The sequence below is a fragment of the Neovison vison genome, chromosome 3, assembly GCF_020171115.1.
Source record: "Neovison vison isolate M4711 chromosome 3, ASM_NN_V1, whole genome shotgun sequence".
NCBI classification, from domain to species: Eukaryota; Metazoa; Chordata; class Mammalia; order Carnivora; family Mustelidae; genus Neogale; species Neogale vison.
The window spans coordinates 196637011-196656925 of record NC_058093.1 but is presented as its reverse complement, the minus strand read 5'-3'; the positions used below and the strand labels follow the sequence as shown (position 1 = coordinate 196656925).

At 45.1% G+C, this 19915-nt stretch overlaps 1 protein-coding gene across 1 annotated transcript in view; it reads right to left on the bottom strand.

Moving 5' to 3' along the window:
* The window catches only part of CFAP251 (cilia and flagella associated protein 251), a 63150-nt gene that overhangs the window by 31565 nt on the left and 11670 nt on the right, over window positions 1–19915 (bottom strand). Inside the window, exons 7-14 of the mRNA XM_044243422.1 lie at window positions 14482–14559; window positions 12797–12847; window positions 10146–10360; window positions 7806–8000; window positions 6813–7063; window positions 6316–6467; window positions 5020–5193; window positions 3640–3824 (exon numbers count right to left, since the gene is read on the bottom strand). Coding sequence (XP_044099357.1) covers window positions 3640–3824; window positions 5020–5193; window positions 6316–6467; window positions 6813–7063; window positions 7806–8000; window positions 10146–10360; window positions 12797–12847; window positions 14482–14559 — 1301 coding nt within the window. The remainder of the gene's footprint in view (window positions 1–3639; window positions 3825–5019; window positions 5194–6315; window positions 6468–6812; window positions 7064–7805; window positions 8001–10145; window positions 10361–12796; window positions 12848–14481; window positions 14560–19915) is intronic.

The following is a 19915-nucleotide window of genomic DNA, read 5'->3' as shown; positions in this document are numbered from 1 at the left end:
CAAGTTCATACACATGGAGGCTGTGGAGAACGTGCAACCACCACAGACTGCTGGTGGGAGTGATATCTGGTGGCATTGCTTTGGGAAACAGTCCGGCGGATCCTCAAATGGTTAAACAGAGTTACCAGGTGACCTGGACATTCTGTTCCTATGTCTTTGCCCAAGAGAAATGAAACAGGGCTCTGCTTGGAAACCTACACAAAAATGTTCACAGTAGCCCTGAACAGAGACGACCCAAATGTCCGACAACAGGTGAATGGATAAATAGGGTAGGTTTATACCATCAAATATGAACCAGCCGTAGAAAAGGAAGGAAACACTGACACACAACAGTAGCATGGATGAGCTCTGAAGCATCTTGAACGAAGCCGGACACAAAAAGTCACATGCTACATGGTTCCACTTATGTGAACTATCCAGAATAGACAAATCCACAGAGACAGAACATAGCTTGGCAGTTGCCGAGGGTGGGGCAGGAGTGGGGGAAGGGAGGGAGGGAATGGGGAATGACTGCTCATGGGTATGGGGCTAAATAAGTAAAACCTTTAAAAAATTTTAATAATGGGTATGGGCTTATTTTGGGGTGATGGAAATGCTCTTAAATTAGATAGTGGTGATGGTTACACAATTTGGTGAATATGATAAAAGTCCCTGAAAGGGGGTAAATTTTATGATATGTAAATTACATCTTAATTTAAATCATAAATTAAAAAAAGGGGGACAAAAAGCCAAACTAAAAATCAGCCTCCTGGTGCCTCAGGTTCCTCGCCAGCACATAGGGACAATGACACACTTACCCCGAGACCGTGTGAACAGCAAGTCGGTTAATATACATAAAGCACTCACAACAATTTCTGGCACATAGGAGGACCCATGGAACTGTCACCTCGTATTTGTTAAACGTTATCTGACAATTTTGTAAAGTTAATATCTTTTGTTTCTGACTGAAAAATGTCACATACTCCTTGCAAACCATTTCAGATGTTTAGACATGCAAAAGCCTGATAATCTACCCAGACCCCCACATCGCCACACCCTTGAGTCCCCGGGGGGACTCAAGAATTTCCTTTATATATTCTAACTTATACAGTTTTATGTGAAAAGTAAATAAATTATAGAAATCTAACTTTATAGGAAAATACATTGTGTCTTGGGAGCTATTTCCATGTCACTACACAGACAGCATACTTTTTTTTCTTTTCTCGAAGCAGCATCATGTTTCAGCATAGTGACGAGTCATCATTTAACTAATCCCCTATTAGTGGACATCTGGATTGTTTCCATTTTTGAAAGTATTTTCGAGCAAGACATCCTTTTACTTATGTCTCGGCATACTGTGTGAGGGCTTCTGTGGGCTACATTCCTAGACATCAGAAGACAGGATGCGATTTAGCAAAGGGAAACAAAGCACTCTCCCAAAAGGACACCCTTGTTTCCGTGTCCCCCCCAGAAGGCAGTGGGACTGTCCACCCGCTTATACCTTTGCCAACACTGTGTCCTGTCAGTCATTTTTATTTCACTAATCTGATCTGTGAAAAAATGGTGTTTTGTTTTCATCTGCATCTTTGATACTCAAGTGAACATCTGCTCATAGGTTTATTGGCTTTTTTCTGCTCACTGCCTTTCAAGTTCTCAATATTTTAAGTGCATTATAAAATTGCTTTTTATTTGTCATGAAGAGACAATTCCTTCCCAATTAAGCTGTGGTTATGAGGCCTTGTTATTCCTACCACTTAAAAGATGCTTTATGGGGACGACTGGGTGGCTCAGTGGGTTAAGTCTCTGCCTTCGGCTCAGGTCATGGTCCCAGGGTCCTGGGATCGAGCCCTGTGTCGGGCTTCCTGCTCAGCAGGGAGCCTGCTTCTCCCTTTCCTCTCTGCTCTGCACTCTGTTGCTCTCTCTGTCTCTCTCAAATAAATAAATAAAATCTTTTTAAAAAATAAAATAAAAATGAAAATATCCCTTATGCTAATTTCCAATTGATTGTCAGTGGCAGAAATTCCAAACTGTGTGGCGTAGAGTCCCTGCTTAGTCACTGTTAGCATCCCCAGTCTACCTGCAGGGTGAACTCAGATTTACTCAGGACTTGCATATCCATGGGATATTCCATTTCCAAAAAGTTTGTGTCCGTTAAAGACGATGTACGAAGATTCTGAGATCTTCCTAAAATCCTTTCTACCTACTTTTTTCAAATGTCTCCTTCCCAGTGTTTTGATTTTTTTTTTTTAAATGGTGCTGAATTTCTCTCCTGTGCCTGCCACATGACATGGCATTTCTCAATTATTTTTTCTTGTATCCTTCTGGAAACAAATGTTTAAAAAAGAAGAAGATGATGTTGATGATCTTGAGTGATGCTGACCTTTGAGGACCAGAACACTGATCCTCCTCCGGCACGGGGCCAGCTGCTGTTGGCGTCGCACTTCCTTCTCTCAGGTGAGGTCCCTAATGGGTTCTCACCTGTTGCTCTAGCCTCTGGGCCTCTGTTCTTTCCAGCCATACCCACGAGGCAGCCAAACCACAGGTGGAAAGGGACGCCCTCTAGGGCTGACTAGGTAGGAGCCCACGGCCAGGGCTGCACCTGGGCCCAGTAGTGCCAAAGTAGAGGACGGGGTCAGAATTAGGCCCATGGGTTGAGTCCCACCCCATCCTGAGCACAAGCTCTGTCACTGCTCTGAACCTCAGTGGATATTACTTGAGAAGCAAGAGAGTATCTGTCACGAGGAGCAAACCTAGGGAGCCCCGGGCCTAGCAGCACATGGGCCAACCACAGATGTTGACCTGCTTCAAGATGGAGGAGCTGCTGCTCTGAGATGAGGAGCTTTGGATGCCCTCGGGTCAGTCCTTTGGCCCCTCCTCTATATGCTCGTCCCTTCTAGAATCTTCTCTCGTCTCATGGCTCTAAAGCACCATGTGCTCCCGACCTCAAATGTGGACCTCCAGCCCAGGCTCTCCCACAAACTCCACTCCCCTACCAAGATGCCAATACCGGGGCGGCAGGAGCACGGCTGTCGGCATCCCTACCTTCAGCACCTCGGACAGAACCTGGCTCAGGTAGGGGCTGGGTAAACACTGAGTGAGCACTCGAATGCCATCAGGTAAACTTAAAAACGCCTCTAGGAAGCAAGAGTAAGGCAAATCGCACAATGACGGGCCCCTGTTGGCTCAGTGAGGAGAGCCTGTGATTCCTGATCTCAGGGTCAGTTCGAGCCCCACAGTGGGTATAGAAATCACTTCAAAAAAATAATAAAATCTTTTTTTTAAATCGCACAATTGATACTATTCAAGTGAAAAGATGTTTTTAACGCAGGAGGAGAAGATAGGAGAGTTTATAAGGCATCAGCGACTTTGCGGGGTCCTTCCCTGGGTCTCGGGCCCAGAGCTCTGGCTCCCTCATCTCCGTGCAGGGCTGGGCTCAGAGGCAAAGGCTCTGGATTCATATCCTGCTTCTGGCGACTTCCCAGCCACGTGACCCTGGGTGAGACTTACTCAACTCTTCTGCACCTCAGTTTCCTCCCCTGGGTAGTGAGGGATAGTAAAGGCAGCCAAACTGCTCATGGGTCTGTAAGCTGGGACTTAAAGAAGATGGGGATGGAGAAACTGAGGGAGGCATCACACCAGCGGGAAGCTGTTAGCGCTTACCGGCACATTTTGGTGGTAGAATTAAAAAGTTTCACTTTGTAGCCGCTGTTGCAAATAAGCAGGAAGAGCTCCTTGGTGAGCGGTGGGTACCAGACCATGCAGGTGGGATAGTTGCCCTGGTCGGTGCGGTGAATGTCCAAGATCTCCAGGTTGTCTCTGCAGCTCTTAAGAAGATTATATTCAATCTGCAGAGGAGGCCAGATAGACACACATGAGGCTTGAGCCAAAGAAGGCAGTCAACAGTCCTGTTCTGGGGGACAGTACTGGTCCCCCTAAGAAAAGACTTGCCTAGACCCTCACTCCTAACAGGCTGCCCTGAAGAGCATTCCTTATGAGCAAAGACAATGAGCTGCTCTAAAAACATGATGCTACTTACCTCTCCTGACTCCCCTGCCAAGTCATACTGTTGTACCCATTTTACGGGTTAGAAAGCAGAGGTTCAGAGAGGTTCGGTGGGTTGCTCAAGGTCACAAAGCTAAGAAGTGGTAGGATGAGAATTCAAATTTAGGTCCAATGGACCCCCAAATCTGAACTCTCACAGTTGTGTCCTACCGTCTCCCTTACCAATATCTTGGGAACTCTTCAAGGGTAGGAATACATTCATACCTAATCTCTACACTTGACAGTCATAAATTGGTAGCTTGCCGAATTTCATCCATCGGCAGGTTTTGGTGGCCAGACCATAACGAATGGATGACTGGACGGCCAGTAAAGGAGAGATGGGAATGGAAGAAAGGGAAGGAGCGAGGAACAAAGTTGAGATGCACAGATACAGATCTTCCTTGACTCGTGGTGGGGTTACGTTCCAATAAACTGTTTTAAGTTGAAACAGTCATAGACAAAAATGCACTTAATATGCCTCCCCTATCAACCCCCACAGCCTGACCTGGCCCACTGTAATTGTGCTCAGAACACCGATGTGAGCCTACAGTTGAGCAAAATCACCTACCACGAAGCCTGTTTTATAATAAAGTGTTGACTACCCCATGTAACTGATTGAACTCTGTCCCGAGCTTGACAGAACAGCTTGGCTGTGTGGGTGCAGCTGGTGGCCGGTGTGCCGGCTGTTCACCCTCATGGTCGCATGGCCGACAGGGAGCTGTGGCCGCTGCTCACCATCACACAAGAGGATGGGACCACAGATCACGAGCCCGGGACAAGAACCAAAATCAAAATGCCAAGCGTAGTTTCTACTGTAAGGAGTACTGCTTTCGCACATCCTTGAGAACAAGTGTCTACTCAGAGAGCTTTATGCTACCTCACTGTACATTCATTTTCTCCAACAAGGACCCAGACTGGGGGCCCGGTTCTAGGCCAGATGCCAGGGACACAACAAGAATGAAACACAGGGGTGAGGTAAACGGACATTGAACAGCTCACCAAGAGCCTGTCCCTCCCAAGGCTCAGCAGTCTCGGCTCGTTGCTGTCCAGATGAACCCCAAACAGGAGACTGCGGATGCTTTTGCGATGAGAACGAAGCCTTGCCAGGTATTCCCACACCCGGTGTCCATTTCTGACTACCACCATGTAAACGGCCACAGTAAAATACATGTCCTGAATCGGAGCCAAAGAGCAGAAGTTATTCCTTTTTCAGTTTTGTAACTTAAAAATCATCACTATGTTTTTCATACTAATGCTGCCTTTAGGGCATTTTATCCAAAAGGAGATTTTAGTCTGTCTGAGCAAGTAATAAAATCACACCCATTTTATAGATGGGAAAACTAAGGTTAAAAGTAGATAACCCACAAAGGTAAGGGGGGGGTTTAGAAAGCATCCGCCTGACACTGGGGCCTTCTTTCCGGTCCCCACCTCATTCTGTGTGGAAAACTGAAACCCTGACTCTTTTTGCTTTTGTCCTCCCTTCTCTGTATCCAGCCACACAAAATGAAAAAGGTATGATTTCCACGGCTGAGAGTGAGTTGGGAGTGTGTGCAAGACCAGCCTAAAGGGAAAGGGACACCTAACTTGGGAGCTGCAGGGGCCCGGAGGCTCGGCGGCAGGCCTATGAAGGTTTGGAGCACAAAGACCAGGGTAGAGGCCGGGCACACAGGCAGGGGTGGGGGCACAGCAGGGACGTGGGAAGCAGCGGTGGCTCTTCCCCCTCACCCAACATCAAGGCAAGACGAGTGCATGGCAGACCAGGAGAGCTGGCAGGAAGGGAGAGGCTAAAGGTCTCAGAAAATCTTTACTGAGCTTAAGAGCCCTATTCATAGAGGGAAGGAACGGAATCCAAAACACCGGGGGAAGACGGTGCTTTGAGATAAATGAGAATGTCATCTTGTCAAAAATCAAAGAGAAAGATGAAAGAATAGATGCCGAGGAAGGGGTCCAGAAACCAACACACCGAAATGAGCTGTCAGGATGGCAGAATCCCCGCCTGCGCGTCCTGAGGCCTAGGCTCGTTTCGAGGGACAGTCCCTCCTCTCTCTATAGAGGCCTTGTGGAGATACAGTTCACACCGCACACAGTTCACACCTTTAAAGTGTATGACTCTGTGGTTTTCAGTGTATTCACAGATCTCACCACCACAATTTTAGAGCATGTTCACGACCCAAAAAGAACCCCAAATCCATTAGCACCCCCTTCCTTGCCCTCCCCTCCCCCAAGCCCTCTCTCCCTTTTGGTGGTAAACAAGGTTGCTAGATTCCCTGGACAGTTCCCAGTGGAAACACTTACAGCAGTCGCCATGTACTGGGAGTCATGGGAGAAGCTGATGTGAGTCACACTGGTTCTGGAATATTTGAAAGGCTCTGGGATTTGGTTTTCTAAGGACATTGCATCAAGAATGTAAACTGTCCCCTCTGTGAAGCCAGCTCCAAGAAGGGCTCCTGAAACCACAAGCCAGAGAACAATGCTGGAAAAGGGACTTCATTCCTTCAAAAAACACCAACTCCAGGTCAGGCTGTGCTCTAGGAGCTGAGAAGACAGCAATGAACATGACAGACCAGGATCCTGGCAGGACAGATAAACGGAAAAGCATGAGGCTCTGGGGTGAGTGTTCAGACACTAACTAGGCACCGAGAGCCGCAGGGTCCAGGACAAGGCGTCTCATCTAGCCTGCTGGGGGGAGCAAGGCCAAAGTAAACTTCCTGGAAGCTGTCACAGCCAAGGGCACAGCCATCTGGGTCTGTTTTTGACTTGGAGCCCAAGATAGGCTGATATAATGAAAATACCTTCAGGATTGTAGGTTAGACTCTGGACGCCCAGCCCCTTCTCAAAGACCCTGCTGAAAAGGTACTTTTTCTCCTCATAATCCCACACTTTGATCATTCCACAGAAACTGCCAATGGCGATGAGGGGCTGGTACGGGTGGCAGGAGATGGCACAAATGGCATCCTTGGGCTCCACGAATAACTTCTCAAGTTTGGTCCCATCTGCCGTTAAGTGGTACACTGTCGCATCTGACGTTCCAATGATAAGATTCCTGTTTGCCAAGAAGGGACCCAACAGTATCAGTGTTTGCGGCGCATGGGGCACGGAGGCTATTCTGCTTCTAATTGCACACGAAACGCCTCTGTCGTCTGCAATTTAGTGACATTATTAACCCAGCGTCTCCAAAAATATACTACCAATACCCAACAGCCTCCATTTGCAAGTGAAAAAGCCCACATTTCTACATGTAAATGCAGTCATTAAGTATGCAGATGGACAGTCAGTTGTACAATTAGCTAATCTGCACATGCAAATATTCATTTGTGTATGCAAATATGGAGTGTGGTGCACACATACAGATGTGCCTGCAAATGCTGCAAGGGTAATTAAGCAGACTCGCAGATAATTCAGTCTTGAAATGTTATGGCTATTAATTATCAAATGCCTTTAACCGCAGCACTAGGACAAACTTGGCTTCGGGAGAAGATACCAAGCTCCTGCAAAGGCCTTCAAACACAACAGAGACTGCAGCTCAGGGATAAAAGCCCTTTCCAGTTTCCAGTCGCTAAAGATCCTTAATATGCATATAATGCTTCATTTTAAAAAAATGACTGAACGGTGATTCTAATCAGCTGCGGAGATCCACCTGCGGGCCCCCGAGAAGGACCGAAGAGGAAATCCCGCTCTGTCTCGTGTCCTGGGAGCAAGGTGGCCATTCCACTGCGTGCCAACCGACAGAGAGGGCAGCAATCATTTCTTGGCCATTCAAAGGACTGGATTCATTAACAACCTACCTTACAATAAAAAGGTCACCTTTTAGAGTGCAGTCTGGAGGATAGTTTGATTTTTCGGTAGGGGGAGCTGCTGGGGTCTTGGAAAACGACAGGGTCCTTATGGAGCTCAGTTTGAAGTTGCTGTACCAGTTAACAATGGACAGGGTCCGATCGTAGAACTTAATGTTACCTCTAATATCACCTGTGACGATATAGCTGAAATGGAGAAAAACATCTGTCTGGGAACGAAAAGTAGTAAGTACCACCTACTGAACAGCTAATTTTGTGTCCGGCTCTGGACTCCAGGTGTTGTAAAAATCTCACTTTAATACTCTGTCCTACGAGGCTGATTTTACTGTTGTTCCACTTTACATCTGGGAAACGAAGGCTCAGAGAAGTTGAGAAATTTGCTCAAGGCCCGGGGGGTTGCCAGATTTAGCAAATAAAAAATGCAGGACGCCCAGTGAAATTTGAATTTCAGTGAAGCAAGCAGTAATCTTTCAGCAGAAGTATGTCCCAAATACTGCCGGGGACCGACTTCCACAGGGCAGCCCCATCAGGCCCCATGGCTAGACTGTGCGGGGATCCAGGTGTACCCAATGCAAAGCACACGATCCCCTCTCCTTGCCCCGCCCTCCCATACCAGACCCGGGCAGTGGCAGTGGGCGGTGACTGACATTCTCTGCCGCGAGACCACAGAGGACACCAGAGTCCGTCCACAGGCCTCTGAAATCACACAGCTTGGCAAAAGCACACAAGCCGTGTTACGGGAGGGCAATGCTGTCAGAGCCATATAAAACCCTGTCCAGTTGTCACAGCCAAAGGCAGTGTCGCGTGACAAAATTGCTTTTATTTCCAGTCCTCAGATCCATCCCAAATGGGCTTTTTCTTTTTTTTTTTAAAGCTTCTGGCATAAGTCTAACACACTGTGAGGGGGGGCCAGGATGGGGAATGAATTTCCTCTTATAGATGCAAAGTGATTAAATGCAGTTTCTGATTAATAAGCGAGGCAGGTGGGCAGAGTAATTGGCGAGAACATCGTTCACTGCCCTCTGCTGGAAAGAAATGGCAAAACAGGCCAAGTGTTTTCAAGATCTTGGTGGGCTCCCCGGTCCTGGCTGGGTTTTATTTACCATGGAAAGAGGGGAACCCAGGCCTGGTCTTCCCTGGGCCCTAGCCCCCCAACTAATTAAAGGCTGATTCATCATCAGCTGCAATTCTACTACCGTCTTTTCCGCACCTCTGAGTGAGGACAATTTGCATTTCTCTTTGTAAAGACGTGCCAGGACCTCACCGCTCTCTGGATTAAAAGAAATGAAAAGGAAAGCAGGGCTTTTGGAAAGCAGATGGCACAGTGACTCCGACCACATGTGCATGGTCCCTATCATGAGGCAGAGTCCTCCGTCCCTGTGGGGAACTTCTCAAGCATACAGATAACGACGATTTCATTTAGAGCTCCTCTGTGCCAGACAAGGTACTAGAGTTTTACGTGGCTTATCTCAGAAAAATTCTCATAAAATCACTCTGAGGGAGAGGGTTGTCATGCCTGTTTTGCAGGTGGAAAAATGGAGGCTCAGCCAAGTTAAGTCCCTTGCCCCGAGTCGTTCAGCAAGGAAGGGATACGTCTGGAAATTGAACCCCTTTTTGTCTAAGACTAAGGCTTTTAATGACACTCTCTGAGCCCCCATAGCCTCTCCAGCCAGCGAACTTTTAAAGTCCTGTTGTATTTCACCTTTTCATAATGGGTAGGTGTTATTTTGTAATCCGAAAAAACAATATGGGGCACCTGGGTGGCTCAGTGGGTTGAGTCTCTGCCTTCGGCTCAGGTCAGGATCTCAGGGTCCTGGGATCGAGTCCCACATCAGGCTCTCTGCTCGGCAGGGAGCCTGCTTCCCTCTCTCTCTCTCTGCCTGCCTCCCTGCCTACTTGTGATCTCTCTGTCAAATAAATAAATAAAATCTTAAAAAAAAAAAAAGAAAAAACAATATAGCTATTTATGTTATTTTCTTAAAATTAAAGTATGTAATATTTAGGGTGAAAATGACTGTAATTAGTGTGAAAGGAAAAAAACCAGTTTTTGTTTCACCAACACAAAGGGATTTTTTAAAAGTAATACATAGCCATGATTTTTTTAAAAAAAGCAAACCCATTACTACAAATGAGATCATAAGAAGAGGGAAAACCACCCCCACCGTTGCTCCCACTTCTCTGGTCTTTTCCTCAGAGATACCAAACATTCCCAGTTAATAAGGAATTTCCCCAGAAATATTCTCTGCATATACAAAATATGTGTGTACATCCAAAAGGGTTTTAACATACTTTGGTAATCACTGATAGCTGCTTTTTAATTAAGTTAATTACCGATCCACTGTAGTGAGCACAGTGAGGCCCTCTTTCTGCAAATGAACCAGTTTACAAGGTTTGATTTGAGGGAAGCCCGCAGAGGCGGAGGCAGACGACGGTGGGCGGTGGATGTCCCAGACAACCAGCTTCCCTTCCATTGTTGCGGAAAGTATTTGTGTTAAATTCAAATGAAAGACTGACTGGCTAAATTTTCCCACGAGCTTGTTGAAGGTCTGCATTTCAGAAGACAGATTATAAGTTACGTTGGTATACATATAAAACAAAGCATTTGTCAATATGGCCTATTTTATAATATTACATTGATTTACAGTACGAAAAAGATACAATTAGAAAAACCAATCGCTAAGAAATCTCTCCCCCGTGGATGGCCACGGTGCAGGCTGTTCTGAACCTCTGAAGGTGTGCTAGGAGCGAGTGAAGGGCTGCGTTATGGCCTATTTTATAATATTACATTGATTTACAGTACGAAAAAGATACAATTAGAAAAACCAATCGCTAAGAAATCTTTCCCCCATGGATGGCCACGGTGCAGGCTGTTCTGAACCTCTGAAGGTGTGCTAGGAGCGAGTGAAGGGCTGCGTACGGGGTTCATTAAACTGTTTGCTTAAAGCAAATGAAAAAGTGTTTAACCAGTTGTTTATACCTGCTCAACTTCTCTTACTGAGGTTTCAGAGACTGATAAAAGAAACTAATGTCCCTGTCTTGTGCAAAAGCATGTCCGGTTGTAAGATATCACAAAATAATTATCTCAGTCTTATAACTATAAACTTTTCCCAAAAACTATTTTCCCATCATTAGAAATTAAGTACTGTACACAGACATGCCCCTGACACCTCAAGAAATTTGTGCAAATAAAATAAGGCATGAGGGCCATCTTTCTTAGGCACTGTCTTGGAGACGAAGTGTAGAAAGAACCCAGAGCGGTGAGTGGAGCCCTGCAGTGAATTTTCAGTGAATGAATCAGTCAAAGAAGTGTCTTCATTTGTCACGGGATACAGCAAGTTTGCTGCCCCCTTCTCTAATGACACGGAGAGGACCCTAGGGCTCACCTCTTCTGCCTAGAACACAGGAGGGTCAGGAAAACAATAACTAGTCAAGGGAGGGCATCTGCTTCCATACAAGGCATTTTCATGGCTTGTGGGTTCTGTATTTGCAAACTCACCTACTCACTAAAATTTATTTATAACCCCATGGGGCACCTGGGTGGCTCAGTGGGTTAAGCCTCTGCCTTCAGCTCAGGTCATGATCTCAGGGTCCTGGGATTGAGCCCCACATCGGGCTCTCTGCTTAGCAGGGAGCCTGCTTCCCCCCAACCACCAGCCTCTCTGCCTACTTGTGATCTCTGTCTCTGTTAAATAAATAATAAAATCTTTAAAAAATTTATTTATAACCCCAAAATCAACCCTTGTGGACCCTTCATGATTGTTTGCAGATGTGTGCATATGCGGAGTGGCAAAAATGTGACTCTCCCTGTGTGCACGTCCCCAGCTGAGGTCCAGTGAGAACATGCTCTGCCTTCTTCCAGCTTTCAAACTGTAAACAAGAGTCCTTTCCAGGGTCTGCTTAGCACCACGTTGTTCATGTTTTTGAGGTGTTTTTTGTTAGTGAGGGCAGTATTTAACGCCAAACATGGTACTGAAAGGCAGTCTAGTGATGTGCCTTCCAGAGCACATACCTGAGTTAGATAAACGTCATTCAGATATGAGTTCCAGAGCTGCTGGCTGTGAGCGCTAACACATCAACATTATGTATTAAAAACGGTGTCTTCAAACGAAAACACACGTAATACAAGGTTCTGTATCTCTCTGTGGGTGAAACTGTTGTGACCCGAGGCTGGCAGGAACCCAATCCTGTACTTCTCCTAGGACTGATGACTTTGTATTCCCTGAGGTCTGCAGAGACTTTGTGAAACATAACTGCCACGCATAATGAGAATTGAACTTTATTGTTTGATAACTTTGATTTGTGAAAAAGAGGTTTGGACAGAATCATTTCTCTTTGTATTCATCTATCTCCACTTTTTTTTTTTGGCATTCCCTCTTAAAAATAAATTTTTATAAATCGTACTAAGAGTGAAGAAAGGAAGCAGAAGAAACACCATAAGGTGCTGATTTAGGGCAGATTACATGGGTGTCAAACACAGAAATTGTGGCAGGAGATGGGACCCGAGGTCCACCTCAGATGCAATGGTGGCCCCAGGCGAGCTGGCAGGCAAGAGACCTGTTTCCTCCAACACCTGCTGCACCGCCTTTCTACTGGCTCTGAAACGTCTAAATAGCCAAGATCACATTTATTATTCTGAAAACTGGGAGCCTAAAAAGGAGCCACTCACGTTCAACTATTTATTATATCACTCCCAAATAATTTTTCATTCTTTGTCATATGCACACATACATTGGTAAAGCCATCACTTACTTGGGTATTTTCTCAGAGTAGTCAAATTTCTTTTCCATAATATTTTATTTTGAACAATGTTTCCATTATTTTCAGCTGACGATTCAATATGGTAAAGGACCCAAGTAAAAATGTCAAATCATTTCCCCACAGTGTAATATCAAGACATACAAAGAGTAGCCCGGAGTGAATACGCTTACACATATTTACTCTCCACAACATCTGACATATAAAAACACGGGAGGCATACTCACTTTTTCTGTTAAACGTGGGGCACTGTGAGCAAGTAGATCTCCCTCTTCACACTGAGGGGTACAGAAAAAATACTCACTACTACAAAAAGGCCTGGTTTCTAAAAGAAAGAACTACTATAACCACAAAATCAAAAGAAATGCATCTAAACAGGGCCAGAGCTTTGCAACCTCTACAGATAAGAGAACCTGCTGCCTCAAGGAACATCTGAAAACATGCTGAAAGAAAAGCAAATACGTTAAAAAAAAAATGCCACAAATGATTGTGACTTTAAATGGTAGTAAATGAAAATATGAATGCTATATTTATATGGCATTAAAGCTACAATAAGTCCTGGAAGAAACAACTAGCACTGAAAATTGGTGAATGAATCAGTGTTTTTGTTTTACATTTTTAATTGAGGTAAAATTCACATAACCTAGAATTAGCCATTAATCATTTTATTATTTTTTAAAGATTTTATGCTTTAAATGTTTTTAAAATTTAAATTAAATTAATCATAAATATTTTATTTTGAGGGGCGCCTGGGTGGCTCAGTGGGTTAAGCCTCTGCCTTCGGCTGAAGTCATGACCCCAGAGTCCTGGGATCAAGCCCCACATTGGGTTCCCTGCTAAGCAGGGAACCTGCTTCCCCCTCTGCCTCTTGTGACTACTTGTGATCTCTGTCAAATAAATAAATAAAATCTTATAAATAAATAACGATTTTATTTTGAAGGAATCTCTACACCAAACAACTCTAAGATCAAGAGCCACGTGCTCCGCTGACTGAGCCAGCCAGGAATTCCAACCATTCGTCATTTTAAAGTGTACAATTCAGGGACATCTAGTACACTAACAATGCTGGGCACCATCCTCTCCATCTGGTTCAGGACATTTTCATCACCCCAAAAGGAAGCCCCCCCTCTCCATTAAGCCATAATGCATGCCCCTCCCCTAGCCCCAACCACCACCATTCTGCACTTGTCTCAATGGATTCCCCTCTTCCGGACATTTCACATCAATGGACTCATATAGCACATGGTCTGTTGTGTCTGGCTTCTTTCCTTTATCATGATGTATATGCGGTTCATTCATGTTGTAGTGGGTGTCAGTACCTCGTTCCTTTTTATGGTCGAGTCATAGTCTGTTGTACGGACGGACCACATTTTGTTCATGCATTCACTAGCTGATGGACATGTGGTTTGCTTTTGGTCACTGATAATCATACCCCTGCTATGAATGTTTGTATGTTTGTATTTGTCTGAGTGCCTTTTTAAATTCTTTTGGATTTAGGAATTGCTGGGTCATGTGGTAATTTTATATTTAACTTTGATGTTTTTTTAATCTCATGATTCTGCCCCATGTCAGTATATACATTGCTGATCTGTTTGCTAAGTCCTTTCTAAAAGGGGGTAAAAACCAAGGTCTTGAAAAACCCTGTATTTTTTAAACCTGTTAAATACATTCAAATAAATATTTTCCTCATTACTTTAAAAAATTAAATGAAATTTAAATTATCTGCTTCTGATTTAATACACTAGTTTCCAATGAGACAAAAGTAAATGCTAAAATTAAATCAAAACATTTTAATACATATTTATTGCTTCTAAGTAGATACTGTACTGTTACATTGCCAAAACATCTGTACTCAGGGAATGAACACATACTTGTCCCTACATTTAAGACAAATCAAAATATTTCTACTTACCCACAAATAATATATTGCCTGTGTTTTACTGTTGCTCACCAATTCTTTATTATTTGCTGGATTAAAAGTAAGATAGTTCTGAAATATAAAGTACAGAAATATATTACATTACAATAAATTTTCTGTTTCTCTCTGGCTAAGCTAAATGTTAAAAATAAATAATAGCTGAGTAGGAATATAAAACAGAAAAGACAACAGCATTTTGTAAGCAATAGTAATAGAATTTAAACACTGAGTGTTAAATTTAATGGTCTCAAATGTGTTCCCTTTCTTATTTAGTCTTATTTATTATAATTCACTGGAACAAGCAAAAGTAGCGCAATATTCACTAATAACCTTTACTCTGTGTCCTTTTGGACAAAAACTGCTGCATACACATTTCTAAATTTGACAAGGTCACAAGGTAACTTGGAATGAATGCCAAATACTGGAAAGAGTTTCTGATTCCTGCCAACATGGTGAATAGCCTGGACTGCCTGGCTCCCTTCCCAAAAATCAACCCTGCGGTAACTATGCAAGTGAGGAAACCACAAAGTACAGAAGCTGAACAACAGCCACACCACCACGGAGCTCCTTGGGGAGACTGAGGGGCGTATCCTGCGGGGGTATGTGCGTGGGATGGGGCGGCTATGGCCTGAGGTGAAGGGATGCAGGGGGCAGCCCTGGGAGACAGCTTCTAGAAACACGACTTAAGTTCCATTCCTGCCACCTCCACACCATCGCCTACTCCTTGCCTGCTCCAGGAATGTGAAGGACCAGTGCCAATGTTTGAGAAGTAATTTCAGGACAGCTCAATGGCCTCAGCAGGGGTGGGGAGGGATAGGGAAGGCGGGGGGGGGGGGCAGTGCAGAACGGTTGGAAGAAAATGCATGGACAAGTCCTCACAAAGGCTGGAAATCAGCCTCAGATCACTGCGATCTGTGATTTGATTAATCAGCTAATCTCGTTAACTTTGCCAGATGCCAGCAAGAAGCAAAAGTGAGTCTTCCTTGGAGGAAGGTACCATCCTGAGCCTCAAATTATTCCTAGACTTTTTAAAGCATGACACTGGGCATCTGATGAAACATAACCAGGCATATGAAAGAGACATTTCCAAATGACTGACAGCTGAGGGGGAAGCAATCGTCAGCAAGAGACCCCAGGAGATGCAGGCATAGCACCAACACATGCAGACTTGACAATAACTGTGGTCACGATGTGGTCTGGCGATGTGCCAGAGAGGAGAGGGCATGATGGGCAATCTCAGCAGTAACTCTATTTTTAAAAAGAATCAAATAGAAATTCTAGATCTGAAAAAAAAAAAAAAAAAGATTTAAAAAACCTCAAAAGAGGATTTAACAGAAAATTAAATATAGCCAAAGAAATAATTAGTCAGTACAATGGGAAGATAAATTAGAAGAGGAAAGATCCAGACTGAAGGATAAAGACACAAAAGAACGGACAATATAGACAATAAGAGACATAAAGGACAAGACGGGTCCAATGTCTGTATAATTGGAGTACCAAAAGGAGAGAAAAGAAAAAAAGGTGATAAAAGTGATCTTTAAAGAGGCAGTGGCAGAGAATTTTGCAAAACTGAAGAAAGATATGATATTCCAAGTTCAAAGAACCCCAGAAGATATGTTTTGGGGTTTCTCTTTTTTTTAGATTTTAATTTTTATTTATTTATCCTTTTTTGTGAGTAATCTCTATGCCCAACATGGGGCTCGAACTCACAAGCCAAGATCAAGAGTCACACGCTCCACTGACTGAGCCATCCAGGCACCTAGTTTTGGATTTTTAAGAAAAATCAACAACATATCCATATACATACAGACACATCATTAAAAACTGCTAATAATCAGCAGAAACCCTTAAAAGCAGCCAGAATGGGGCAGGAGGGGTTAAGACATACATAACTTTCAGAAGAGGGAACAGTAAGATTGATAGTTGACTTCTCAATGGAAGTGGTGTTAAGTCTGAAGACAATAATATCAGGGCGCCCGGGTGGCTCAGTGGGTTATCCCTCTGTCTATGGCTCAGGTCATGATCTCAGGGTCCTGGGATGGAGCCCCACATCGGGCTCTCTGCTCAGCAGGGAGCCTGCTTCCCTCTCTCTCTGCCTGCCTCTCTGCCTACTTGTGATCTCTCTCTCTCTCTCTCTGTTAAATAAATAGATAAAATCTTAAAAAAAAATAAAGACAATAATATCTTCAGAGTACAGCAATAACAACCACACTACAGCCCTATAGTTAGGGCAGATATCCTTCAGAAACAAAGATAATTACCAAGAGAAACGAAGGCATATATCTACAAAGACTTGTGCATGAAAGTTCATGCACCTTTGTTTTCAACAGCCACAAACAGGAAACAGGGCTAATGTCTTTGAACAGGTGAAGAAGCAAACTATGACATATCCATTCGATGACTACTCAGTATTCACATTTTAAAGGACATAAAGAGGAATAAGGAAGAATAAACTATTGTTGCATACATAGATGAATCTCAACAATTAAATTGAATAAAAGAAGCCAGAGCCCTCCACAAAAAGAGTTCATTTCTGTAAAATTCCAGGGCATACAAACTAACAGACATTAATAAACAGGAGGGTAGATGCTGGGAAGTGGGTGGAGGGGGAGTTTAGGGTTATCCCCATCACAAAAGGAAGTCACTGAAAGACTTTAAGCAAGAGAGTGATATGATCAGTCCGGCTCGTTTAAGAACTGTCGCTCTGGCTGCTGCAGGAAGGCGGGAAGGGCCGGGACAAGAGCGAACACGGCTCAGCCGGAAGGATGTTGGAGTCACGCAGGGAGCTGTGGTGCCAGTGGAAACGGAGAGGGGAGGCAGGATTTTGGGTGCATCTTGGGAATGAATGCACAGGACTTAAAAGTCATGGGAAGGGATGAGAACACCCAGGAAGAAGGTAGCGCCGTAAGAGGAGCTCCCACAACTCAACCCTGAGGACCGCCAGCATTAGAAGGTGTGCAGAGAAAGAGGACAAGCCCACAGAGCCGCCCAGGGAAGGTTGTGAGCTCAGGGAAGGTGTCTTCAACGCCCACTGGGAACGGTGCTAGTGAGGAGGTAATAGCCCTCGCTTGACTTGGAAATGCCAGTGACTGTGATAAGCACAGATCTGGTAGGGCCGTGGGAAGGCGGAAGACAGATCAGAAGAACCAAAATGTTCATCGCCGGTAGGATAGAGAAATGAGCTATATTATACTCAGACAAGAGGAGTCTACATAGGTGTGAAAATTAGTGAATTATAGCTCAGTATTCAAAATGGATGAATCTCAGAAACAAGGCAGACAAAATGAAGCAATTATGATTCCAGATACGCACCAAACAAAGCAGGTAAAACAAAATACGATAGCACTGAGGGAGGGGCGCCCAGCTGGCTCAGCCGGCAGAGCCCGCAGCTCCTGATCTCAGGATTCTGAGTTCCAGCCCTATGTGGGCTATGGAGCCTACTTTAAAAAAGTGGTGGGGGGATCCAGGTGGTTCAGTTGGTTAAGCCTCTGACTCTTCATTCTGACTCAGGTCAGAATTTCAGGGTCCTGACATCGAGCTCCGCAATCAGGCTCCGCACTCGGCATGGAGTCTGCTTGAGAGTCTCTCTCTCCCCCTCTCCGTCTGCCCCTCCCTGCTCACATTTTCTCTGTCTCTCTCTCTTGCTCAGGAAGGGGAAAAAAAAGGAAAGTACTGAGAGATACTTGCTAGACAAAAGTATACAGGAAAGCAAGGGAATGTGTAACACAAAACCTGGGACACTAGTTAACTAGTTAACCCTAGTTAACTTGGGGACGGGATTGGGGAAGGAGGACAAAGGGACTTCCAGGGTTTGGGTGATGTTCTTTCTTGATCAGGCAGTAAACACACAGGTACCTTTTGTTTCGTGCCTTTAAATGCACACATTTTGCTTGTATGCCTCCTTTAGCAATGAAAATATAATGAGATCAAATATTTTGTGCACAAAAGAGTAAATGAGACATCATGAAGTCAGAAAGCAGGCACAGACAGCACCTCGGAGACATGTTACTGGGAAGAAGTGCAGGGAGCCAGAGCCGGAAGGAGACGCTCCATCAGTGGTGTCCTTCAGAGATGGGGGAAACGAAGGCATGTGTGTCTGCTATGGGTATAGCCATCCAGTGGAGGGAGGGCTGCTCGCTGCAGGAGAGGGCCTTGAGCACCCGAGAGGAGGGCATCTCGGGCACTGGCTGCTCTTACAGGCAGAGGGGAAGGGGCAGTGGTGATCCTGAAGCAGGTTGTAGGCTGGGAGTGAGAACAGGCCAGTGTTTGTATCCGATGGCCCCCATTCTCTCAACGCAAAATGAAAGAGGTCATCAGCCAAGAGGAAGAGGAAGGGCCGGGGAGGGATGAAGAGAAGGTGTGAGACAGTTCGCTCTAGAAACAAAACAGCCAGCCTACTAGAAAGCTGGGCTGTGCTGAGAGCTCGCTCACCCTGTGTGACTCAAGCCCAAATCGAAGGCCTCAGTCCAGCTGGGCGGGCAGGAATGCGGAGCAGGCAGAAGATGGCAGAATCCTTCCAGACTTGGGGCCTTGCAGCGCTGTCCACAGCACATTCCGCTGTGACCGAAATGTTGGCTCATCTGTTCTGTCAAACGTGGCAGCCACTGACCACAGGGGGCTGGGGAGTACTTGAGATGTAGTGACATGGAGGAAATCAATCTGTTGTTTTATCTCACTCTACCCAACTTAAATCCAAGCAGCCACATGTAATCAGCCAAGTGTCATGGCACAGAATCCCACAAAAATCAGTTGTGTTTCTATAGACTAGCAATGAAAAGCCACAAAGGAAATTAAGAACACCGATCCACTTATGATAGCATAAGTAGACCTAGGAATAAACCTTCGGTGGAGGGTTTGTTCACTGCAAACGGCACTGCTGAAGGAAACTCGAGAAGATGTAAGCGAATGGAAAGACAGCCTGTGCCCGTGGATTGTTTTTTGTTTTTGTTTTTTTTTAAGATTTTATTTATTTACTTGACAGACAGAGATCACAAGTAGGCAGAGACACAGGCAGAGAGAGAGGAGGAAGCAGGCTCCCTGCTGAGCAGAGAGCCTGATGTGGGGCTCGATCCCAGGACCCCAAGATTATGACCTGAGCCGAAGGCAGAGGCTTTAACCCACTGAGCCACCCAGGCACCGCTGTGCCCGTGGACCGTTAAGGGGACAACTGCCCAAAGCAATCCACGGATTCAATGCAAGCTCTAAAAAGTCTCAGAGCGATTTCTTGCAGCAACAGAAAAGCTTTCTATAGGCTACTGTATCAGCTCAGCTTATAAAAGCTGTGAGGAAATTTTTTGCGGAGACCTAGAGGGATGATGGGGGGGCCAGAAGGAGCGAGATGGACACGAAGCTGCAGCATGACGTGTGCCCAGCTAAGCCCAGTCACCCAGGCCCTCTGACTGGGTTCTGGGTCCTGCACCCACTGCGC